General features: G+C 47.5%; 11 protein-coding genes across 11 annotated transcripts; 2 read left to right on the forward strand and 9 right to left on the reverse strand.

The window, feature by feature from the left end:
• Positions 1-52: 52 nt before the first annotated feature.
• LACBIDRAFT_182751 (uncharacterized protein) lies at positions 53-1,810 on the reverse strand (the record flags this gene model as incomplete). Its single annotated transcript, XM_001876172.1, has 5 exons — positions 53-603; positions 662-1,071; positions 1,128-1,614; positions 1,663-1,721; positions 1,775-1,810. The coding sequence occupies 5 exons, from the start codon at positions 1,808-1,810 to the stop codon at positions 147-149; spliced, it is 1,449 nt and encodes a 482-aa protein (XP_001876207.1). The 3' UTR covers positions 53-146.
• Positions 1,811-2,329: 519 nt separating this feature from the next.
• LACBIDRAFT_245351 (mitochondrial 54S ribosomal protein YmL16) lies at positions 2,330-3,024 on the reverse strand (the record flags this gene model as incomplete). Its single annotated transcript, XM_001876173.1, has 2 exons — positions 2,330-2,383; positions 2,434-3,024. The coding sequence occupies 2 exons, from the start codon at positions 3,022-3,024 to the stop codon at positions 2,330-2,332; spliced, it is 645 nt and encodes a 214-aa protein (XP_001876208.1).
• Positions 3,025-3,239: 215 nt separating this feature from the next.
• Positions 3,240-4,829, reverse strand: LACBIDRAFT_308994 (uncharacterized protein; the record flags this gene model as incomplete). Its single annotated transcript, XM_001876174.1, has 9 exons — positions 3,240-3,364; positions 3,415-3,474; positions 3,528-3,630; positions 3,680-3,736; positions 3,789-3,890; positions 3,944-3,981; positions 4,028-4,451; positions 4,508-4,603; positions 4,656-4,829. 9 exons carry the CDS (start codon positions 4,827-4,829, stop codon positions 3,240-3,242), a joined length of 1,179 nt encoding a protein of 392 aa, XP_001876209.1.
• Positions 4,830-4,996: 167 nt separating this feature from the next.
• Positions 4,997-6,522, reverse strand: LACBIDRAFT_308995 (uncharacterized protein; the record flags this gene model as incomplete). The annotated part of the gene is made up of 6 exons (XM_001876175.1): positions 4,997-5,189; positions 5,323-5,616; positions 5,744-5,795; positions 5,850-5,938; positions 6,000-6,201; positions 6,258-6,522. 6 exons carry the CDS (start codon positions 6,520-6,522, stop codon positions 4,997-4,999), a joined length of 1,095 nt encoding a protein of 364 aa, XP_001876210.1.
• Positions 6,523-6,601: 79 nt separating this feature from the next.
• On the reverse strand, positions 6,602-7,945 carry LACBIDRAFT_308996 (uncharacterized protein). The gene is made up of 5 exons (XM_001876176.1): positions 7,660-7,945; positions 7,555-7,613; positions 7,419-7,503; positions 7,327-7,368; positions 6,602-7,275 (listed from the first exon to the last, which is right to left on the reverse strand). The coding sequence occupies exons 1-5, from the start codon at positions 7,880-7,882 to the stop codon at positions 6,644-6,646; spliced, it is 1,041 nt and encodes a 346-aa protein (XP_001876211.1). The 5' UTR covers positions 7,883-7,945; the 3' UTR covers positions 6,602-6,643.
• Positions 7,946-8,113: 168 nt separating this feature from the next.
• Positions 8,114-8,723, reverse strand: LACBIDRAFT_308997 (uncharacterized protein; the record flags this gene model as incomplete). The annotated part of the gene is made up of 2 exons (XM_001876177.1): positions 8,114-8,328; positions 8,381-8,723. The coding sequence occupies 2 exons, from the start codon at positions 8,721-8,723 to the stop codon at positions 8,114-8,116; spliced, it is 558 nt and encodes a 185-aa protein (XP_001876212.1).
• A 172-nt stretch (positions 8,724-8,895) lies between these two features.
• On the reverse strand, positions 8,896-10,181 carry LACBIDRAFT_308998 (uncharacterized protein; the record flags this gene model as incomplete). The annotated part of the gene is made up of 7 exons (XM_001876178.1): positions 8,896-9,003; positions 9,054-9,246; positions 9,303-9,350; positions 9,433-9,682; positions 9,732-9,805; positions 9,858-10,080; positions 10,136-10,181. The coding sequence occupies 7 exons, from the start codon at positions 10,179-10,181 to the stop codon at positions 8,896-8,898; spliced, it is 942 nt and encodes a 313-aa protein (XP_001876213.1).
• Positions 10,182-10,473: 292 nt separating this feature from the next.
• Positions 10,474-11,494, reverse strand: LACBIDRAFT_308999 (uncharacterized protein; the record flags this gene model as incomplete). Its single annotated transcript, XM_001876179.1, has 7 exons — positions 10,474-10,547; positions 10,601-10,673; positions 10,731-10,826; positions 10,884-10,963; positions 11,017-11,229; positions 11,289-11,379; positions 11,432-11,494. 7 exons carry the CDS (start codon positions 11,492-11,494, stop codon positions 10,474-10,476), a joined length of 690 nt encoding a protein of 229 aa, XP_001876214.1.
• Positions 11,495-11,673: 179 nt separating this feature from the next.
• Positions 11,674-17,991, forward strand: LACBIDRAFT_309000 (uncharacterized protein; the record flags this gene model as incomplete). The annotated part of the gene is made up of 11 exons (XM_001875756.1): positions 11,674-12,002; positions 12,052-12,659; positions 12,714-13,036; positions 13,092-15,568; positions 15,618-15,830; positions 15,879-16,668; positions 16,715-16,791; positions 16,841-17,304; positions 17,354-17,493; positions 17,544-17,924; positions 17,980-17,991. 11 exons carry the CDS (start codon positions 11,674-11,676, stop codon positions 17,989-17,991), a joined length of 5,814 nt encoding a protein of 1,937 aa, XP_001875791.1.
• A 99-nt stretch (positions 17,992-18,090) lies between these two features.
• On the reverse strand, positions 18,091-21,897 carry LACBIDRAFT_230870 (uncharacterized protein; the record flags this gene model as incomplete). The annotated part of the gene is made up of 10 exons (XM_001876180.1): positions 18,091-18,537; positions 18,591-18,704; positions 18,759-18,878; positions 18,923-19,564; positions 19,613-19,785; positions 19,839-19,997; positions 20,098-20,431; positions 20,484-20,818; positions 20,867-21,513; positions 21,569-21,897. The coding sequence occupies 10 exons, from the start codon at positions 21,895-21,897 to the stop codon at positions 18,091-18,093; spliced, it is 3,300 nt and encodes a 1,099-aa protein (XP_001876215.1).
• A 594-nt stretch (positions 21,898-22,491) lies between these two features.
• Positions 22,492-22,900, forward strand: LACBIDRAFT_322839 (uncharacterized protein; the record flags this gene model as incomplete). The annotated part of the gene is made up of 2 exons (XM_001875757.1): positions 22,492-22,822; positions 22,884-22,900. 2 exons carry the CDS (start codon positions 22,492-22,494, stop codon positions 22,898-22,900), a joined length of 348 nt encoding a protein of 115 aa, XP_001875792.1.
• Positions 22,901-23,095: the final 195 nt, after the last annotated feature.

The following is a 23,095-nucleotide window of genomic DNA, read 5'->3' on the forward strand; positions in this document are numbered from 1 at the left end:
TATCGTAATCGGTACTTACATTAAATCCAACTAATTTCTGAGATCTTTTCGCGAAGTTGAAGTCATTATGATGGCAGAATAAGCTGGTTGTACATTTGTTATAAATTTCGTTGCGAGATCAAGCAAAGGCAGAAAGTGGGGTGTATCTAAGTGGAACTAGTTGCGCCAGTCTCATCACGAATGCCGCCTTCTGCAAAACTCAAAATACCTGCCATATCCAAGTCTCCAACAATGCCCTCTGCTTCCGGCACGTCCATTTCTCCTAGAACCTTGTTTACCTTGTCGAGGCCCCCGTCTCGCAGAGCTTCCTGCAGAGCAGGTGGGAAACCTTGGAATACGTCCCATCGGAACTGTAGTGCCTTCCTCACTTCCTCAACATTCATTCCCTCCGTTCCGGGCCCCTCTAAAACAATGTTTTCGGGAGGAGGACCGTCCGGAACGTTGAAACGGATTTCTGTGTCAGGGTTCTCTGCCACTAACTGGATTTGCTCCTTGCCCTGTGCTTGTTCTTGCGAGATCTTCACTCGATTGACCAGGTGGTTGTAAGTGTTCTCGACATCTTCCACAAACACTTTCTCTGCCCTTTTGTCACCAGCTATCATCCTGTAATAAAATAACGTGAACGAAAGGACGACAATTAAACTGGAAATTAAGCACGTACTTCTTGAAGAATACACCAACACCATCGCGGCCCAATTTTTCACAATACTGCAGGAGCAAACTTTGGTGGACACACTGCTTTGCGTACTTCGATTTCCCTTCGCTCTGTGCTTGGAAAGCGGCAACCAGGAGAGCGTCAGTTGCACCAGAAACGTAGACATCGCGGTGAGCCTGAATGAAATGGAAAGATTGTTCGTAGTTGTGGAGAGGGAGTTTGGAAAACGCTTCCAGTGATGGCGTAAGTTCTGGGAGGTCGGTATTTTCTTCATCCTCCTCGGTTTCGGGGTCGGCTGTGGACGAAGCTGAGGCCTTTGGATTGAGCACCTCAAACTCAGTAACTTTCTTCTTTTCTTTTTGCGTGTCCAGCCTGGTGTGTGGTACTGGGGGCGGCTCTGGTTTGGGAGGAACGTACTGCGTTGTTGTTGAGTACGGTTATTGGATGCTAGAAAGCAGCGAAAGTTGGATACCTTGCTTTCAAAGCCTTCGTGAATATCGTCGCTGGTAATATGCTTCTTCTGCTCTTGATCTTCTTTCTCCAATTCCACTTCGTCTTTCTTAATGGTCTCCCCAAGATATTTCACATGCCCAGCCATCAATACCGTCAGTTCTTTAGCGATCTTCTCGTCCTTCTCCGACCTGGCCGTATCCTTGAACTTCGCCTTCGCGTCTTCGCTGACTTGTCTCAGCAAACTAAGGAGCATGCCGTCGTACGTTTGCTCCACCTTCGTTGGGTCATTGCCTGGGGGACAGTCGGGCGATGGTTTCGTGGTCAGTTGCTCAACTAAAGAGGTAAAATATGCGGTCACGGGTGGAGATGCGGATGGATCTTCAAGTCTTGCAGTAATGTCCTTTATCCGGGATAGAAGAACATTGTTGCATGCTATCTGGGCACGGAGGTGACTTATGCGATGTTTTCGCGCTTCGCGCTTTTCGTGGATATCGCGTTGTTTCCACCTGAGGGGGCACCGTGAATAGACAAAAATTCATGATGGTGAGGCATACCGTATAAGCGATTTCTTGTCGACGTTTGGATGACCCTCAATATCGGAGTCGTCGGAAAGCTATACGTTGGTAGTAGGCGACGCAATCGATCGATCCAACGACGGCAGCGCACCTCTAGCTGATCCCATTTTGAGTAGTTCAGGGGCATGATGAGTGCAGTTGGTTAAGGACGCGAGATTTTATGCCCTCTCGCAACAATGCTCTTCGGGAGGATGAAGGAGGAGTATCACGAGTAGTCCGCGTAATTATATATCAATAGTGACGCCCAAACAGCTGTTGCATCGAAACTTCTGGAATCACTCAATTGCACTCAAAAATGTCAAAGAATCACTGATTAGTCGCTCAAAAGGATCGTCAGACACTTGGGACGATTTTGTGCATAAATCAGTCTGAAGGTCACTTCGATGAGCGGATACAAGGAAGGGTAGGATATTCGATTTCAGCTCCGAAAACTTATCCCAGTGCACTTCATTGTATTTTGCCAAGGTGCTTCGAGGACTCGGAAGGAGGTTGCAAGCGTCATCTGCATAACCTTCCTGGGGTAATCCACACCGTTCGAAAAGGGAAGACAGTTGGCCATGGCAACTTGCTTGAGGGTAAACCCCCATACCAGGGCATGAGTTAACCAAGATTGAAAGGCAATAAATTGGATTGTTTTGATAATTTATTACTTCTTTTTGACGCTTTTAATACGGATTTGTTCGTTACCAACGAAAATGCCCTGGTCATTGTTGAGACAGAATACATAGTCCAGACAGAAAAGAAGCTTACCTTGCCCTTGTATGGCTCCGGTTTCCTGTACCCCCTAACCTTTGCAGCAAATAGTCCCAAAAGATGTTTGTCCGTGCACGAAAGGATAATCTTGGTAGGGGAAGGTACTTCCGCCTTGATATGTGACGGGATGGGTACGTAGACCGTATGTGAGTAGCCTAGCTTCATGCTGAGCCGCTGGCCGCTTCCACCTTCAATGTCGGCGCGTGGGTCCGTCTCAATGGCTACCCTGTAACCAACTCCGACTAAGTAGAGCGGTACAGTGAACCCGTCCGTCATGCCAATAATGGCGTTCGAGATGAGAGTTCGCGTCGTTCCCCACATTTGTCGCTGAGCCTTTATTTCAGCATCCTCCACGGAAACTGCTACGGTGTTTTCTTCGGGGAATTCTATTTTCATGTAAGGCTGTAGAGGGACAGAAGTGGTGCCCAATGGACCTTGAATTGTGATTGCTGTCAATGATGGCGTGAGGGTGACTTTTGTAGGATATTTTATAGGCTCTCGCCCTATGTGAGAGACATGTTTCTGTGCCCTGGCAGTCGAACTGAAGCAGCGGACAAGCGTGGCCAATGGTGGAGTCCGAGTAATCATGACTTCGAAGCAAGCAATCCTTCACAAAAGCGGTGAAGGCCTGGGCAAATAAGTACAAACGCTCTTGGTGGGGAGGCATGAAATTTGGAAAGTACGCTCATGTAGTGCACACTTATATCACGAAAAAGGATCTTTGTCTTATGTATTGCACATTGAACCAACCCTCAAAGTAAGTATGTGGCATTCCACACGTTTACCAAGCATCACCACCAATTCTATGATAGAGAAGCTCCAACTAGAGTTGGGGCAATACATACACCATCTTTAGTACGGATCCTATGCACGCTCTTCGTCGATGGATTGACCCATGCAGCCTCCCTCGAGTCAAGTGTAATGAAGCCTGCAAGCGTCCATTAGTTACAAAGAATGCAGGGATGTAAATGATCGCACCAGGCTGGATCGCTTCGAAGATCTTCTTTTTTGGGTTGAGTTGAGCCAAAGGCGTCGTGTCTGAGAAATAAATATAAGGTTGCAGAAACGGAGGTATGACGCATATTTCTTACCTTCGTAATCTTCCCCTTCAAAGTATACCCTGTCTCCTGGTTTGGAATTCGCTGGTGGCTGGATGAGTTCAATCCCTCCATCCTTGCCCTCTTTTGACGTTGCCTGCATAGCGCTTCAGATCCCGAAATGAACGTCAGAGCAAGAACCTTACACAAAGCACCATCGCGAAACTCTTCACGCCACGCATGTTGGCGGGCTTAAGGTTGCACTTGAATATGTCATGAGGGGAAAGCCAACCAAAGAAAAGAAAGATGACTCACAACAGCGACGAGGTACTTGTCCCGCATTTGATCAATGGGAATGTAGTTGACCAATCCAGAGACGACAGTTCGTGGACCCGTCTCCTCTCCAAGATCGATTTGCTGTGAATTTGTTTTATGGAAGCCATCTTCTAGAATAACTGATTCATATATACCTCGACGTAAAGACCATCCGCGTCAGGGTGCTTGATGACTAAACTAACATCAGCAACGGGACAAAAACAATGACTTTACCGTACCGTCAACAATATGACCGACACGAAGGTCAATCATAGATGGGACAGGTTCTCCCTCGTCAGCAGCGGGAGGAGTGGCTTTTGAACCCCCGGCTTTCTTGTTCCCTTCGTCACCTCCGCCCTTCTTCTTTTCCTTCTTCTCTTTCTTCTGGTCCTTTTGTGCGACAGGAGCAGTTTCGACTTCTGTATTGGCTGTCGGCGTAGCAACTCCAGATCCAGAAACTGGCGTTGCGGCAGCCGATTTCCCTTTCTTCTTCAGTGGTTCCGTCTTCCGTTCCACTTTGGGTGTATTCTCTAAATCAAATGAAACAAATTCGAATGCGCCGAGGATGTCTGCTGAAGCTCTGACAGGGGGGTATGATTGTATGTGGTCAAAATATCTTGTGACTGAGGGATGCGTAAAGTGTTGTGAGGTCGGCAGCTTAGACTAACACCCACAGGTCAGAGTGGATCAGATACATTTGGATGAAGGAGGATACATACAACTACTGGATGAAGAGATCCATAAAGTGCTACATCTGCAGCCGTCAGATAATTGGAGGCGATGTACGTCTTTGGGATGAGCAGGGTATCGAGGTCCTAATGAAGGAGGTTTAAGCAAAGTTTACAGCTAGGCAACGGATACACGTACTTTGAGATTGCTCTCCTTTGTCAGATCCTCTTGACTTGACCTCTCGATCCAGTTAATAACTTCCGCCTGGTCGCTCTCGGACTCCCCGAGTAATTCCTGTCCATTTCGCGTCACAGCAAGCACCAAGTCACCGACTGGTGCAGACAATTTTGCTACAGACGTTTGGAAAGACATAAGTCGAGTTCGCGTCGATATCGATAGTCTTGGGGGGGATCGATGAAGTGCTCCTCGAGTCAATGATCGAAAAACATTCATTAGAGTCGCGCACGTGACTGGCTACTAAACTCTCAATGGACATAACATTCCACCAACCAACCACCAACGATTGCATTAATATTGCCCTAATTATCGTATCTGCCCTTGCCGCCACTTGAGAAATTGTTCCCAACCTTGCGCAATAGGAATTCCCCATATACAACTGGATTCCGCTGAGACCCCGCATTTCCATAAGCTGCCTCTTTCCCCTTAATGCGCGATGCAGCGGACAACGGCTTCACTAGAGCGTCAAAATTGGGCTCAAAAAAGAAGGGGATGCTGCCCGAATGGTCAGCATCACCATGTTTGAACGATAGTCAAGCATAGATTACGCACGAAACTCTGTGAACGACAACCAGGGATGCAGTTAACAAGTCAACCGAAATCAAGCTAGAAAGAAATTGCTTCTTGCCTGTAATTCGATCCTCGGTGGACCACACGATGAAGCGTTGATCGATATAGCCCATCCGTCCAGATCTCCCACACTGCAAACAAGCGTCTCTTCAACGATTCCCCTTTCATACGATGGGCCAGCTTACTTTCTCCGATGTTGCATACAATGCAACCAGGGAGGGGATCCGCGTTGATCCAGATACCTTCCTCCTCGCCTTGTTCACGGGGTAATCCAGGCACGTCTGCTCCGACTAAACCAGGGCGTCTTAAAAACACTTGCAAAGCGGACTTGGTAGGATCGGCGTATAAGAACCTGTTACGACTGAACGTCATGGGGAGGGTGTTATGGAGTTTGGGTCAGGCGCACGTAAGGCAACCGTAATCCCTGAGAGATTTGATCTTCAAAATGATGTCTTCCCTCCCCAACACATTACGCTTACTTGTGGGCACCGCATGAGAAGCCATCGTGTTCATCGGGGAGAGGTGGGTAACCTGAGTTTGTGTGAACTTCATATCGAGATTACGGAGAGACGAGATATCTCATACCTATCACTCTCATGACCCAGAAGCTATCGTCTACTTGGCTGCGAAGATCCACCCATTCCTCGGGTGTGAGACCCAAACCGAGTGCCATTCTTGATGTCATAAGAGCACATATTCAGATGGTGGTGTAAGGAGTAAAGAACCTCCACCTACGCTTCCATCAAGATCAGCCCCAATGTCTTCATCTTCTCCACCCACGACTCATACTTCTCTTTGAAAGTAGGGATCGTTGGCCACTGATTCTCGCCCCAAATGGGCTTGGTTTTGTCAGGGTTCTCTACTGGCTTGTAGAGATCGAGCCCTTCGTGATTATCGGCTTTGCCGTTGGTAACATTCTCCTTGAGCCTGGCATAACCTAGGGACATCGTCTAGTATCAGTAATTGGTGAGGCCAGATCACCGCAGAACACACCCCTAGCCCCATCTTCATTCGCGAGGGAGAGCTTGTCTTTCTCTGCTTGCGGCGATGCAAAGAACTCCCATGCTAACCGAGTAAGTTCCTCAGGCTCTGAAAGATCGACGAAGGCTTCGATATTTAGGTAGAAGAAACCATACTCGATGCACGCAGAATGAAGGACTGCGGCGGCAGAGGCGCGTTTATCTGTGTTCTGTGTTTCATTGTCAAGAAAAGAAGATATGTCAATGATAGGAAGACTGCTTGTCCCAGCGGGCGTCATTAGAGTGCCTGCCAAATATGTTACAACCACCGAGTTCAATTATCCTGGGAGATCACGCGGCATCACCGATACGCGTTTTGAATGCAACATTATAATGAATGCCATGCGATTCTCTACCTATTTAATCTGGACGATGAGTCTGTGTATAAATTGTGCGACCAGGGTTCTGCGTTGGACGACCAAAAGGCGCCGCAGGCCCTTGCAAAAACCCGCTCGCTGGCCCAGTGAACTGCGCAGGCCACTGTGCCGACTCCTCTTGTGGCGGCAAAAGGGGAGGGGTGAGGGAATGGGATGGCGTGGGCTGTAAGGCGCCTTCGTTTTGTTGAAGAGATGACGGAGAAGATCGCGAGGTTGAGCCTGATGTACTCCCATTGCCAATACAAGAGGTTCCACGGTGGTTCACATCTGGCAGAGAAAGCGTTGGTCCGGTGGCTTGGGGTTCGACAAGAGACTGAGCGCCAGCGTTTACATGAGAGCTCGGTCCTGACCTCGCAGGTTCATGTTTGTAACTAGCGCTTTCATGAGCATCCCCGTTGACCTGCTTTTCTTTTCCATTCGCAACGGGACTCTTGCTTTTGGCATATGCTGTGGCGTTTGAGACGTTCGATATGGTTGATCTGGCATCTGGTGTAGGAGCTGATGAGGGTATTGGAAAGGAGGTTGCCATGGCTGGATCTTCCTCGAGGAGCTCTCTCTCTTTTGCCTCGCGCAATAACAAAGCATCTTTGAGAGAAACGGGAGGAGGGACGGTATCTGTGTCCTAAGATGTGAAGAAGAGAAGATGACATGCAGTGAAACACAAACCACGAAGGAACATGAACTCTTGATATTGTTGAGTTGTGACAGCTGAACACGAATGAATGACGGCAAAAGAGAACTGGTTGATGGCAACATACCCATATCACTATAACTGACCATGTTCCTGCGCTGCGAACTGGCCTGAAGATGCCCAGCTTGCACAAGGCGTTGGATAAATTCCTCCTAGGCTCTCATGATGAATAGATAACAAACCGGAGGATGAGAAAAACATACCGTCGCGATTGAAAGAACGAAGAGGCCTTCCCTTGATAACGCAAGGTTTCCAGTGACTCCTGGATAGACGTTGAGGGAGAATGCTTTGCCAGACAACTTACATACCTTCGGCCTGAATGATGTTCTCCAACCGCATTGCAGGTAGGAGACTGCTGCCAGGTATACGTTCTCCAGAAGGACTTTTCTTCTTGGACGCGTTTGCATCTGTCTCAGCGTCGGTATCAGAATCCAGCTGGTCAACTTCGAGGTCAGCCTCCACGTCCGATTCATATTCTAAAAGCTGATCAGTTTGCTCTGAAGTCGAGAGTTCGACAACGGGGGACGACATCGACTACTCGTGCCGTGGCGGAGGAGTCTGGGAAGGTGTTGATGAATGGATGATGAGAAGTGGATGCAGGGAAAATGCAGTCGCGGCAAAGGATCCAGATGTGCACATCTTTCAGGTTTGGGTTGACGGAGCTCGCGCTTGCTTCAGTCACGTTCACTCCAATTGTCCATATCAAATGCAAAAAAAATTATGATACAATGCTAATGTTTAGAAACTACTAATTACTGGTCATCACTCGACAGGGATCACTGTGCTTTCTTTGTCCTGAGATTTCTTGACGGTCACGGTCAGAACACCGTGATCCAACTTGGCGGAGACGTTCTGTGTGTCGACAGGACGGGGCAGCCATATAGTACGCGAAAACACAGCGTTTCTGGTGTAGCTGGAAGGTCGTTCCGTCGTGATGTTGGTAGCTGTCTCGTCCACCTGAGTGATGGATTGAGAGTCTGTGTAACTTGTTAACCCCGATCAGCTCGGCCACAGAAAATGAAAACATACCAGAAGTCTCGGAAGAACTTGCACTTGAAGGAGTCTGGATTGCCTCGGGCCTTCCCCTTTCGACAATCTTTCCTTCGATAGTGACACTCCTTCCGTTGTCACCGATGCGCACCTCCACGTTTTCCTTCCTCACGCCTGGGAGGTCGGCATCAAGAATATACTTGTCGCCTTCCTCCTTGACGTCAATGGCGGGACGGGTTAGGAAGGCATTGAAGTTATTGAAGTTATTGAACGGATCACTGGCACGAGAAGGGATGCCATAAAATTGTGGACGAGTCAGAGGTTCTTCCAACATGCGGAAGAGAGGACGAAATTCATGGAAGAGTTGGCGAGCGATAGACATGATAAATGAAGTATTGAATACATTGCTTCAACTCACTTTTATATGAGAGGAATGCGATCTCGAACGTCAGTGCATTTTCTGGTAGCTTCGTGATAAAAAAAAAGGTGAGGTCATTGTATGACAAAGCAATTCCTATCCAAAACAATTTACAACAAAAAATATGGCGCTACGCTCAATTCCCAGGCCAATCAACGACCCAGTGTGCAGAGACAGAATGTTCTTGGTTGTCATCATCCTCAAACTTGAGTTTGTAGGTAGGCATGTATTTTGACGAAGACACCTGCGTGGTTTGAGATTCCAAGTTACTTTACAAATTTAGCAACCACTCACCCTGCTCGACAATTGCATTTCTTTGGGCGTCTGGATCACTTCGGCACGGTAAAAGCAACTCGTGTCGGGATATAAGGCCATAACGGTGGAGCCAGGGGCAAACTCGGGGTAAGAGCTGACGTGTGCTGGGCTGCCAGGAGCCGCGTCTGGGTCTGGTAGAGGTATCATGTTTCGTTGAGATGTGATGTAGAGCCTGTATCCCCAACTTTTTAACTTTTGGACAATTTATCATTCACAAGATGTTCTCACGTATTGGGACTGCCGTCTTCTTGCGGCTCAGCATCTTGAACTTCATACCTTCGAGGGGTGGTAAGAATAAATGTCAAAGCAGCAGAATAAAAAAGAAATTAACTTGTTTTTGTCAGCGTTAATGCAACGCGTAACAAGCGCCAGTATCCATGTATTTTCGTCCGTATCACCTTTTGCAGGAGGGGAATGAAATGCCACTTTTCTTCTCTCTTGAAGAGGCTGTGGCTTGGTATCGCGTTTTCGGACTAGGGCTGAAGGTCCTACAGAGCTGGTTCTCGCGGGTAGTGTAATGGACATCGTGCGGTTATTCCCTGGCGCAGGTGGTGTGAGAACAGGCGTGCCAGACGGCGAAAGCGCCCGTGGACGTTTGTTCCTCTTTTCTGTAGCAATATTTAATCGAATGCATGGGAATTCCAGGAAAAAACGTACCTTGTGGTTGAGCTTCTGGTGCTTTTCGTAACGCGATGAGAACGCCTACACGTTCCATGGCCTCGTCAATAGCTCTATCAATCTCATGTTTGAGTACTCTTAAGTTCGCCCAAACACACAACTTACTTCGCTTCTTCTTCTGCTGAAGACCTGATACTTTCCAGGCCCGAATTTAATTTCTTGTAAACGTCCTTAAAGCTTTCCCAGCCCTGAACAGAAACCAGGTCGTCGGGATCCCAAGCCGTTATGAGTCTATTCACCCGACCAACTATATCAGAAGGGCTGGTAGTCGTAAATTTATTGGCCAGAATTTTTAGGGACTCTGCTGCATGGGACCAACATTCCACCTCTGCGTAAATTCTGAGAGTCATGGTTTATTACAAAATTCCTAATTTGGAACGCACCTTCAGAAGAAGCAGGGCGGGTAGAGATAGCTCGCCGCCGATCCATAAAACGTTAACTATAGACTGCCTTTGGAAAAGCAACCACCTGTCATGAGCAATGGTAGCACAAATCTGCGAGACTCTGCGTGGTTGTGGCTTGTACTTACTGGCCACCCAGATTGTTCATGTAGATTAAAACTCCGCCAGCATACCATTTACTACCATTTATGGAAAGCTATTCAGGGTCCCATGTTTATGAGTTTCGAAAATGTACTTGGTTGAGGTAAACAGGGCGAAATTCATCCGTAATCGAGATTCATAACTATTTTACATGTACAACCTTTGATATGTGAAGTGGCTTACTGGGCTGTGGACGGTACTGATTGAACAGAACTTGAAGAAGCAAGTCTACGAAGCGAAACATCGTAAACGACTACAACGAATGATACGGTAAGTCGAAAGTCAGTGGAAAGGCTTCGCAAATACCTTCTTCAATTTTTTTGATGTCGTATTTCAACCCATCATACCGTCTGCGGAGTGTGTCATTCTTTAGGTTGAGCTGCATGTCAAGTCAGTGAGTGATTCAGATCCGTAAAATGAAATTGACACATCTCACCATGGAGAAACCAGCAAACACATTTTTTACAAAAATGGATATCCTGATAGGCTCGTCAAAGTTCCCCAAAGTCACTGCGTTGACTGCTAATCGAGACTAGAAGGGTAAAGGTCTTGGTTCGATGTGTCTTGCGATCAAAATGTCGCGACAAACCAACTCATTGACAAGGCTGATGATGCCATGCAGGTAGTCTTCAGCTGGTAGAGCGACGCGATCCTGCCATTCGTTCTTTACTGGATGACTAGCATTAAGCACGACGACTATGCATTGACGCTAGTGAACTGACACCCTAGGGTCTCGGCTACCTTGGGCAGCGTGATGAGCCTGCGGTTGGATAGGTATTCAATAAGGGCAGCGGCAAAAACGGCCGTTCTAAGTGAATTTGACCAAAGGTCTTTCCATCGCCAAAACTGATTGGGAGGAACGATAGAGGCCAGGGCGGCGGTGACTTCTTGGCAGCTCGTCAAGACTGGCTTTACGGAGTCCAGAAGGCTGGGCACTTCACTGAAACATAGTAAGTCGTTCATTGGAGGGGAGACGTTTGCTGCAGAGACTGACTTGCGTCCCAAGGCGTCGAATGAATTTTGTTTAGTAGCCCGACCATTGTTCGCGTTTTCTTGTCAATTTCGTTAACTTGATCTTTGATGTTCTGCAGACAAGATCTGTTCGAGGCCTCGCAAGGATGCACGAATCGAAATCACCTCCCGTAGCTCTACGTCGCGATCGAGAAGAACATTCAAAGTTTCCAAATCTTGAGGGTCCATGAGATAAGGGTCTTGTCGTCGTCAATAACAAACGTGAGAATAATAATGGAAAATTAAATGCCATGCCTTTGTGCATTTACTTTACCGACTCCAATTACGCCTCGACTTTCTTGCTTAGGCAGGGCCCCACACCGAGCGTCGACTCGTTGTTAAGCCTCAATTTTTTTCGTCATTGACTTATGCAAAGCATTGCCAACTATAGCGATGTTGAGAAGTTGCTCATCACGCTTCGCGACACTCCCGTCGACAGCAATGGTACCTCTGACGCTGTGCTAGGCCGAATACATTCATATTTAATGGATGTTACCAACGTTGCACCAGACGATATTCACTGGTTTTGTGAACGTGCAAATACCACGACAGTGGCGGCTGCCACATTTCTGCTTCGACTCTTCGCGTATACTAGCCGTGAAGTGGACACATGGAAGGAAAAACTGCATGCCTGTTTGTCGTCTTGTTGTAGTTGCGTCCAGAAACTCGAAGAGGCAAAGGTATCTTCCAGACAAACGTGAGTCGTCTCACTGCTATTTACCACATTGCTGTCATGCTCTAGCCAGATACTTCGGTGCGTTCGAACACGCGACGGTGCAGGCGTTCTTCGAAAGTTTTGAGGGATGGGAGCTCAAGATGGTCACGGCGGACCTCTCGGCGATCAGTCTTACTTCAAGCAAGGGCCTGCCAAATGCTCTTGCGCCACTCTTCTATCGCATAGCATCAAACTGGACGATATTTACCGACCCCAACGCGTTTTCCATTCTTCGTCAGCTCGCACTGTCTGGGTACGCCGGTGATTGGCCAAAGGACTATCTTGCCCCGGGACTATTCATCCTATTGATGGATTCCAATGACAAAATACGTCAATGGGCGCAAAATCATGCCGCTAGGTACTTTACACCGATGCCGAATGGTAAATTTACTGGAGCATATATTAACGTCTTGGAAGTCATTGGGCGCGCTATGCAAATGCCGAAAGACAGTCTTGCAACCCATTTAGTGGCGCAATCGCCAGAGCTGGCTCCGTTTTCTTTTACGCCAGATCTTCTTCAGTTATGGACTGGATTTCGGCTGTTTCTGCGTTTTGTCCCTATTGAAAGGCTAAAATCCTCACATCAACAAATTAGTCTCTGGCGTATCGTGTCAGGACACTTACACGATAACGGCCCGCGTTAGTCTTCTTTCTTTTGTTTCTGGACCTATCCGTCTCAAAGACCTCTTCCAGAGTTTGAAGAAGTGTTGCGCTCCTTACTCCTCGTCCTTAAACGCATGGAAAGCACATTCTGGACTGGCGAAGGGCCAGAATACCCTCAGATTGTTTTCGATGCTATCAAGGATAACCCTTCATTTTCTCATCTCCTACAACGGATAGACAATTCTGGGGAACGACCGTGGTTTATTGCCTGGTTTGCAGAGTACTTGCATACCATTCGTGATCTTGATACATATGGAGAGGTCTTTGCAAAGATCGTTGACTTTCTGTGTGAGGAGGTACAACATGAGCGGTTCCAGGATGCCCGCCCTGTCATCATGGATTCTGTACTTTGTGTAGGTCTCTTAAGCGCTTCACTTTTCCATTATTAACGGTCTGTTATGGCTTTAGTTATTATCGTCAGTCTTTCACAAATTTCAAAGCGACAAAAGCTTTCGGCATCGTCGTGCGGTGTTGGATACACTGGACATTCATTCAGGAGTTATAGTTGGTGTGGCATACAGCCCTGACTACAATAGCGAAAAATGGAAGAAACTTCGCATGTCGGCCCGCACCCTTGTTACATCAGCACTCGTCTCCGATATTCAGGATATATCTACCGCCATCTCTGGACTGTGTCTTCTTCTCGCTCAGAAAAAGGGTGGGAAAATTGCAGAGGGTCGTACGGATGGTACTGAAAAACTAGGATTATCGATCCGTAAACCAGTGTGGTCACAGCTATTTTCTTCGATCCAGACGCGGGATACCTCCGGGATTGCAAGCATCATTTGCATCGTCGCAAAATCAGCTCATTTAGACGTTGTCAACAAGTCCACTTTCAAGGATATCTTAAAAATGTCGAAAGATGAAGAGCATCAGTCTGTCGAACGGGCGTTGGATGAGGTCAATACGTCCTTGAAAATTACTCATGACGGATTCTTGCATGCTATATCCAGGTTCGCAGACTATGGTATCTCGTCGTCTGCTCTCGAGGTTTTACTATGTCCTGGAGTTGGAAAGGCAGTTACTCTGCTTCTACTGTCACCAATCGCGGATTTTCAAGTGGCTGCACAGACTTTGGTTGGGCTTGCGTTTGATGTTGATATCCGCCTTGACTGCTTCCGAGCTCTCTTAGAGAACATCCCCGACGTTACTTTCGATGGAATAACTGAATTCCTTTCCATTTTTCGAGAGTACGCCATTAAGGTACCGGAGGCTTGCAGCCTCTCGCAATCTCTTGTTCGGTGCTTTACGGATATTATTGAGGCGTTATGCGCGAGCCCGAATGGTTTGCTCCTAAACGTGCACTTTTTGCGCCCCACGGACGGAGAAGGCCCAGCATCTCGAATACCTCAACTTTGGCATCTCATGACGAAGGCATTGACAGTGATATTCAAGCGCACACCGAACTGGTCTGTCTATTTTGAAAATCAAGACATGATTGTGTGGATGAGAGATGCACTTATCTTTGGGCGAGATATGCTGAGCCAATGGCGGGTCATTGAGAACGCTACCCTTTCTTCTCAGCAAGCACTTACGAATCAGCGATTATCTGGAAAACCCTCCAAAGTTGGCGAAAGGATGGTCAATGACTTGCAAGACGTTTTGACGGAGTTGGCTAGGTGGCTGCGTCTGACAGACGAGGAGTTACTCCACCAGTCCTTCTCGCTGCTACAGAGCCTTCTGGAGATCTTCAAGGAAACTCAGATTCAGCCGTCGGAAACTGCACTACAAAAACTCTCCAAACATGTGAGTGATGCCCGAAAGGACACTAACAAGTCCAAAAGTCGACTTGACTCGACAAGATTGTCCAAACTGGAAGATACTCTCGCCTCGTTTGAAGATGAAGTGGAGATCATATCTCACACATTAGCGCCAAAGTTTCAGCTTCGCGGCGAAAAAGAGGTGCCGAAGCCACGGGCACCGGAAACGCGGGCAATTGAAAAGTCTCGTCCAAGCAAGGACGTTCGTCGGGAGACGAAAACGCCGGTCCTTGATGCTGCCCCTTCAAAGGCGTCAAGCTCAAAGTTCTGGAGTGACAAGGATCCAGAACGGCGGGGCTCGGATGTTTCTCACCTTACATCTCGGGGAACGTCGAACAAACAATCCGCGCTTTCCAGACCCTCCGCCTGGCCTCAGTCCAAACACGCCAGCACTGAACCCAGAAACGAGGCCCTTTCTGCAGTTGCTGGTTCAGAGTCAGATTCTAGCGGGAGCGACAGCGAGGAGGGCGATGTTCCTGGTGTTGGGTTAGCCGCCTTGGGACGATTCCCAAAGTCACCCAAGGTTCGATCGAAACAACCAGAACGCAGGCAAATCAAGACGTTGGAAATACCCACTCAGAAAAGCGCTATCCAAGAGAGGCTTAATCGAAATAAAGTTGGGGCAAACTTGGCATACCGTCTGAAACCGGATATTTCTGGTCTCCATAGGGTCATCTTATCATGGAATTACGATTGTGATGGTCCCTCACCGCCGGGCGAAAACATCAAGCCTTTGAATGTCCCAGTTGAATTTCAGGATTACAGTCACTACCGCCGGGTTTACGAACCATTATTGCTCATGGAATGTTGGGCGCAACTCATGCAGTCCAAAGATGAACCTCAAGATATTTACCAGTGCAAAATTACTTCAAGAAAGTTTTCCAGCGATTGGATGGATATTGATCTATCTCTCTTAGGAGATGTTAAAAAGGATTGGTATTTGGCAGAGACAGATATTGTTCTGCTTCGGTCCTCAGAGCTTAAGAAATCCATCCTTGCCAAAACATTGTCTTACACAACGTCACAAGGTGGAATTCTGATCGTTGTCCGCTGTTTTATCCAAGCCGGAAGTTTAGATCCAGGCCTCCAGATCAGCTCAGTTTGGAGAATTAGTAAGGTTTTCAGGTATATATATATATTGCGACTTTAACATCCCCAAACTGATGTATTTCAGCCTCAGTACCCTCCATCGAGAATATGGGGCCTTGCTGTCACTACCACATTATGATTACTGTGATGTTATTTTGCGACCCCGCCTCGAGGCCAAAGTTAACAAGGTGGACCAAAAAGAATTACAGCGGACCATGACCGCCTACAATGTCAACGAGCCTCAGGCTGCGGCCATAATAAGCTCAATGGAGGCGGAAGGCTTCTCCCTCATTCAAGGGTAGGTGTCGCCATGCCGACCATTTACAATTCTAAATGATAATTCCAGCCCCCCAGGGACTGGCAAGACTTCCACTATTTGTGGGCTTGTGGCACGGTTTGTTTCTCGACGACAGCGACCGAGTGTGCCTATTGTCATCGGTCGGAACGCTCCACCTGCCGAAAAGCCATCCGTTGCTAAAATTCTCATTTGTGCGCCAAGTAACGCAGCAATTGACGAAATAGCTCACAGGTTGAAAGGCGGTTATAGTGGCTCAATTAAAGGACAAGGGAGTTTGAGAGTTGTCCGAATAGGTGCTGTGCAATCAATGAACCTGAGCGTTCGAGATATCTCTCTCGATTCTCTCGTTGAACAAAAATTGGATTATAGCTCAACTCCTTTGGCAGAAATCGGGAACGAGATCAAATCTTTGCACCGCGACATCGCCGCCCTAAAGGATCTACGACAACAAAAATTACAGGATCTGGTAGCCGTTCGCGACAACAGTGCGAGAACAAAAACGCTTGAGAGCGAAGTCCAGAACCTAGGGTCGAAACGACAAGATTTGGTAACCCAGTTAAATCAGAAGAAGGATAAGCTCAAATCCGACACGCGTTCACTTGATACACTGCGGCGCGGCATCCAGCGTGATATCCTTAACGAAGCAGACGTGGTCTGCAGCACCTTATCTGGTGCCGGGCATGACACTTTGGCGCAGCACGATTTCGAAATGCTCATTATCGATGAAGCTGCCCAAGCGATTGAGCTCAGTTCACTTATACCTTTGAAGTACAACTCTGCTCGGTGTGTATTGGTTGGAGATCCACAACAACTTCCCCCCACCGTCTTGTCGCAGGAGGTATAAACTCTCTTTTCATACAAAATTTTGGTCTCACTCTTCCCAGGCATGTCGTTATAGTTACAACCAATCACTCTTTGTACGGCTTCAAAAGCGGTGCCCAAACGCTGTCCATCTTTTAAGGTACGCTCAATTTTCGTTGATGTAGGAAATGGTTTTGATTCGTTCTCAGTATACAGTATCGTATGCATCCCGACATTAGTCGATTTCCAAGCCGCGTTTTCTATGAAAGTAAGATTCAAGATGGACCCCGCATGGACGAGGTGACGAAGCAGCCGTGGCATACCCACGTTAAGTTCGGTACATACAAATTTTTCAACGTTTCGCAAGGCGTAGAAGAGCAAAGTGGAAGGTCAATCAAGAACTTGGCGGAATGCCAGGTTGCTGTTGCACTTTACAATCGTCTTTGTCAAGAGTACAAAGCTTTCAACTTTGACTCTCGGGTAGGTGTGGTGTCGATGTACAGGGCTCAGATAGTGGAGCTGCGCCGTCATTTTGAAAAACGCTTCGGAAAAGATATCATTGGGCGAATCGATTTCAACACGGTGGATGGCTTCCAAGGACAAGAGAAGGATGTCATTATTCTTTCATGCGTTAGATCGGGACCTGGGCTTCAATCAGTTGGCTTCTTGTCAGGTTCGTTCTCCCCCTTTCCACTCTCGATCATCTACACGTCCATCTTTAGATGTTCGCAGAATGAATGTTGCATTAACACGTGCAAAATCTTCTCTTTTTATTCTTGGGAACGCGCCAACGTTGGAACGCAGTAACGACACATGGCGGGAGATTGTGGTGGACGCGCGATCAAGATTGGCCCTCTTACAAGTGAGTGATCATGCATCTTGTAGCGTGACAGGCTTTGATTTGATTTCCAGGTAGACACAACGTTCTTCACCAGCACATCCTGCTCACCAAAGTCAACCGAACCACCAAAGAAGAAACCAAGGATATCATCTGCTTCGACGACTGCTGCTACCGTACCCATTGATCTTGCGACCCCTCGAGGGCTCAAGGCAGCATCAAATAGAAACGTGTCGTCTCCGATGACGGTGTCAAAACCGGATGGTCCTACTACATCCAGCACACATGTTGAGTTGGAACAGTCGATTGGCATCAAACGACCAGCCGAACAGGAGGAAATTCCGCCAACTGGTCTTGCAGGTTCTTCGCACGAGCCAGCTCCAGCCAGGGCCCGACCACCTCCTGCTAAACGTCCCAAACAGCAACCCAGCATATTTATACCAGCCAAGAAGAAGGTGGGTAGTCATGCCACTCAAAATAAGTGAATGGCAAACTAACTAAACACTGCAGCCAAGACCCTAGCATCGCTCAACGATCCAATTAATTTATTATAATCTCTCTCTTCCTCTAGATTTCGGGCTACTCTAGATTTCATTCGGTATAATTTTCTGGATTCCGATATTACCGTAATTCCGCTTTCACAGCGGGAAGTTCCCATTTGTCTGGCCCAAATTGAGGGATCATCACAAGGGTTCCAACGTTGTTTTTGAGGGGCTTGGAAAAGGAGCATAGTGAAGGCTTGCCTAATGCTGAGAGCCAGGATGGATTAACAGCCGTTACTCCTAGACAAAGTGTAAAGCATTGAGTTGAGGAGGACTGAGAGTGCTTGCCTTTCAAAAAGATTCGAGAGGATCTAATGACCTCACTGAAAATTATGTAATCTGGGGGAGGACTGTTGGCAAGCACTGATGAAGGGTGGATAAAAGCATCTTCCGAGATCCCCATGGCTTTGTAGGGAACTCCTTTTGATGTTGATACTTGAACTCCATCCGCCCCTTCAACGCGATTTTTCCGAACGGCAACCTGATCAATGAAGCCCGCAGTTAGGAGTTGCTTCAGAATTTTCACCTTTTTGGATGTCAGGTATTGAATGAAAACAAGGTATTGTGTTGTGTACATACTTGACGCTCATTGGGAGGTGGAAGTTTTGGAGCGAATTTAGTGTCAACACCAGGGAAGTTGGTTTGCACTATGTTGTTGATTTGAGCTCTCAGCTTGTGAATTTCCTCCATCGCCTATAGTGGTGATGAGTAGGTAGGAGAGAGAGGATGAAATGACAAAAAACTAACTTTGGGTCGAACAAAATTCTCTGAGCAAAATTTGTGTCCGCCACCGGCATATTCATACCCACCAACAACAGAGAGTACTTTGAAAACATCACTGGAATGATTTCCTAATGAAGAGTGCATCTAAAAAATGTGAGTACTTATCTCAGAGTGTTGAGATGACTGACATGTTGCGACTGGAAAAATGCTTTTCGCTTCAAGTTTCGCGCCTCTTTGGCCCTGACGGAGTCACTTTTCAAATTCATGAGGCTTGATTCGACATCATTCTCCCCATCGCTGCCATCTTGTCCAATAACCTCTTCATACAAGAAAGGGTCGCCGACAGACATGGCGGAGACTATGGAAATAACATATGGCAAGCAGTCGTGTTGTTGTCCGCTTACCAGCATCCTAGAGAATCGCGGTGAAACCGGGAATAACGCCATGGTTCTTCCCAGGTCAGTGATTTGACCGACACTTGACAGAGCATTTTTAATGTCTGGTGTCGCAAAAGTCAAAGCGCCGAGGTGTGTTAACGTTTTCTCTGCTTTCCGCATGGCGGCTTTATCCGGTGACGTGGGGAACGGAAAATTGACAACTGCATCGATATGCATGCTCTTCATTTGAAGCACAACACCCTCGATCGGCATCCGCTGTATTTCTGGAGTCGAGAACTGCTCGAAGTGGTGCTCGAAAAGGGCAGATGAGTAAAGCCGGTAACAATGACCAGGACCTGTACGGCCCGCTCGGCCAGCCCTTTGGGCCGCCGATGCTTTCGATACCCATGAGATTTGGAAGGCCTGGATCCCATTCGCTATATCGTAGCGTCGCTGAAGCAAAATAAGTTTAATTCCTTAAACTGACGCTGGAGAACGCACTTCCTTGGCCCGGCCGCAGTCAACAACGTAGCGAATACCCGGGATAGTGAGCGAAGTTTCGGCAACGTTAGTAGAGACCACAACAAGACGGCAACCAGGCGGGGGTGGCTCGAAGACACGCATTTGTTTCTCGCTTGGTAGGAGGGAGTACAAGGGGACAATATGCATCGGCACTGTTCGGATGGGAAATGTAAAATATCCAGGGAACAAAAGTAGAGATGTGTACCATCGGAATCCTCCTCCAAACCGAGTTCTTCGTCTAGGTTCTGTTCATCTTCGCTGTCTAGCGCTTCTGGATCTTCCTGGTCCATATTTTCGTCCACATCGAATGCAAGACCATCCTGATCAGAATTTCCCAGGTCAAGATCCTCGGGCTCAACATCAGCTATGAGTATATTAGCGTCACACAAGCAAAAAGAAATCGCCTTTACCTTGCGAGGGGCCCGCGGTCCTCTTTTCGATGTCATAGCCTTCCTCGCCAGAACCCTCCTGTTGACTCGGCCGTGATCTGTTTTTCTTTTTTAGGTCAAGCGCCTTCTTTCCAAATTTAGCCTCCAGTTTTCGACAAGCACCAATAATCTCGTTCTGGCCAGTTAAAAAGATCAATATACCCCCTGGGGGTAAGCGGGTATGAATTTTTGTTGCTTTCCTGACTGCTTCGTTGACATAGTTTGGAGAAGTACGGCGACTGAAATGGATCGTGACTGGATGTTGGCGTGCAGCAACATTGATGACAGGCGGGCGAGAGGAAAAAAGCGTCGTATTATCGGCAAAATCGCTTACTCGCAAGGTAGCAGACATGATGATCAACCGCAATGGCTAAGATTTGAATGTCATTGTTGCGTAACAGGTGTGGTACAGGGCGACGGACCTTTACGTCGTCCTTTCTTTCTTTCCACATCTCTTCTCGTAGCTTGACCACACGGCTAAGAACGCCGATGAGAATGTCTGTGTTCATACTTCGCTCATGGGCTTCATCGATTATTATTACAGAATACCGTGACAAAATAAAGTCGTTGGCGAGCTCTCGAAGCAAGACTCCGTCCGTCATGAACTTGATTGAGGTTGAGGGTGAAACTGTTGCATCATATCGTATTTGATGTGATACTCGAGAGGACGTCAATGATAGCTCATAAGCTACACGCGCTGCCATCGACACAGCAGCAACACGACGAGGTTGAGTTATACCGATCATCCCAGGGTTCTCTATGTCTGGGTCAGTGAAAGCCAAAAATAGCAGGGGTAAATACTAACCACTTCCTGGAGTACCAAAGCCGGATTCATACAAAAACTGGGGAACTTGGGTGGTCTTCCCACTTCCTGTTTCACCGCATATAATGACGACGGGATTCAACAAAATAGCTTCCATAATCGGTTGCTCCTCCGCTACAATCGGGAGCAGCAACCTTGCTTCTTCGACGGATGGAGGCCGCTTGACAGCAACAGCCTTAACGTATGAGGCTGCCTTGGCCTGCTGTTCTGAACCCAGGACTTGATCTGCCAATGTGGTTTTTGGGATTTGGAGGTCTTCTCCCAGAGGACCACGCATGGTGGGGAGATCGGTCGAACTTTCAATCTTTCGTTTCTTTGTGGGAGGGGTTTCAACAGGCGGTATGACGTCTGTCTCTTGTGTTGGGAGGTTGTAGCCTTTTGCAACACTGAGTTGTTTGACAGCCCAATCTTTAAAACCCAGCTTCTTCTTCGCGGACAGATGGGGTGTAGATTCTTCCAATAAAATCCCTGCGTCCTCTTTATCCTCATCTTCCGACCCAGTCTCGAAGTCTTCATCACTACCTGATGAATCTACCGCATCGTCCGTCGAGTCGTACGCTGAATCTGAACTGTCAAACGAGGTATCAGATTCCTCTTTGGCAGGCGCGGAGCGCTTCCGAACCCAACTACTCTGCAGAGCAACGTAAAATGACTGTGTACTGCTGAGAAAAATGCATACAACACACCTGCTTCGTCTTACTAATTTTGGGCATCACGACGCTTCCATCTGACTTTCGTTTTAGCGCGCTTCCTACGGCAGATGGTTCGCTTTCATTCTTTGGAGGGGGAATTGCTGAGTCAAAGATAACTTGGGGATGCGAAGGTCGGGTGACGGTTTCGGCCGCAAGGATTTCATCGTCCTGGCTATCTTCGGTGTCTAACCCATGGACTGCAAACTTGTCCTCGTGCCTTTTCCGCTTCCCGCTGCGTCCATCTAACGCTTTCCGCACCTCCTTATCTTCTGACCTATCCTGAAGCTCTTGGTGTGTCAAAGTCTTCCCAGTACCAAGCATAGACGACGATTGAAGCAAGGACGAAGGTAAAACGGCCTGACTTTGACTTAGAATCGTCAAGCTTAAATTCCGTAGCAGGGAAAAAGACATACGCGAGTTTTTCAAAGATCAAGACGCGCTCATCCTTCTTCAACTTTTTTTCCTATTAACAAGAGGAGTTAAGGTCAGGTCTTTGATGAGAGTTTAGAATGAGGTGCTCGTACGATGTATTTGTCTAATCGTTTCTTCTTCTTGCTTGTCCATTTCGACTCCGTTTGAGAAATCAACTAAACCAGATTCAGATTCAAAACATACAGGCATAAGGTAAACGGACCTCCTGCCTCAACCTTTCCTTTCTTTCCTTTGCCTTTGCATCCTTACTTTGCAGCAACAGTATCTCGGCGTTTGGGTCAGGTTGCTCTTCAGGTTGATTTTCAGGTTTTCTTTTCCCCCTTTTCCTCGAACCAGCTGTTGACCTCCGTCCTTTTGCGTTGTATGCTTCTCTCACTTGACCTGGCGGCATTTTTGAGTTGTTCCAATGGTTCCCGTTCTGTCAGGGAGGAGGTTTCTTCGAGTGAGAAAAATATCAGGTCAGGAACAATTACGTCAGCAAACATGTTCTCAAGCCCGTATTTGCCTCACACAATCTACGCCATCGCCTTAACCTCCATCTCTATCCACCTCGTAAATCAACGACGAACTTCTGAAGAAGAAAAATCTCGTGTCAACGCACAAATATCTATCCTCGAGTCAGTGAGGGACCAATTACGCTCTGATAAGCCACTGTCGAGCGATGAGCTCGCCCGACTAAAAAAACTGGCGAGCGCGCCTCTTCCTGAGGAGGAGAAGCCGCATATTCGGTGGAGTGACATTTTTTCGGGTAGGAAGCCCGTCGTTGGGAAGGAGTCGGACGTGAGTGAATGGGATAAGAGGGATATGGAGGCCCGTGAGTTTCAGACAACGTTCTACGTCTGACGGACAGTGTCGCTGACGTGTGGCATTTCTAGTGAAAAAGGAAATTTAACTCAAAACACGGTCATATCTACGAAGTAAACCTATGTGTTTCGATTTATGGATGAGAAAGTGAGTACAGTCGTGTTTATACGTCTCGATTGCTCTGATACAGACCCAGTACCTATTAGGCGTTTATACGTCGACCAAGCTACATAGCGAAACCGCGTATCTCACCCATGCGTTCAATGCACTCACCATTTTGTTC

Source organism: Laccaria bicolor, genomic scaffold (assembly GCF_000143565.1).
Source record: "Laccaria bicolor S238N-H82 LACBIscaffold_3 genomic scaffold, whole genome shotgun sequence".
In the NCBI taxonomy this organism is placed as follows: Eukaryota; Fungi; Basidiomycota; class Agaricomycetes; order Agaricales; family Hydnangiaceae; genus Laccaria; species Laccaria bicolor.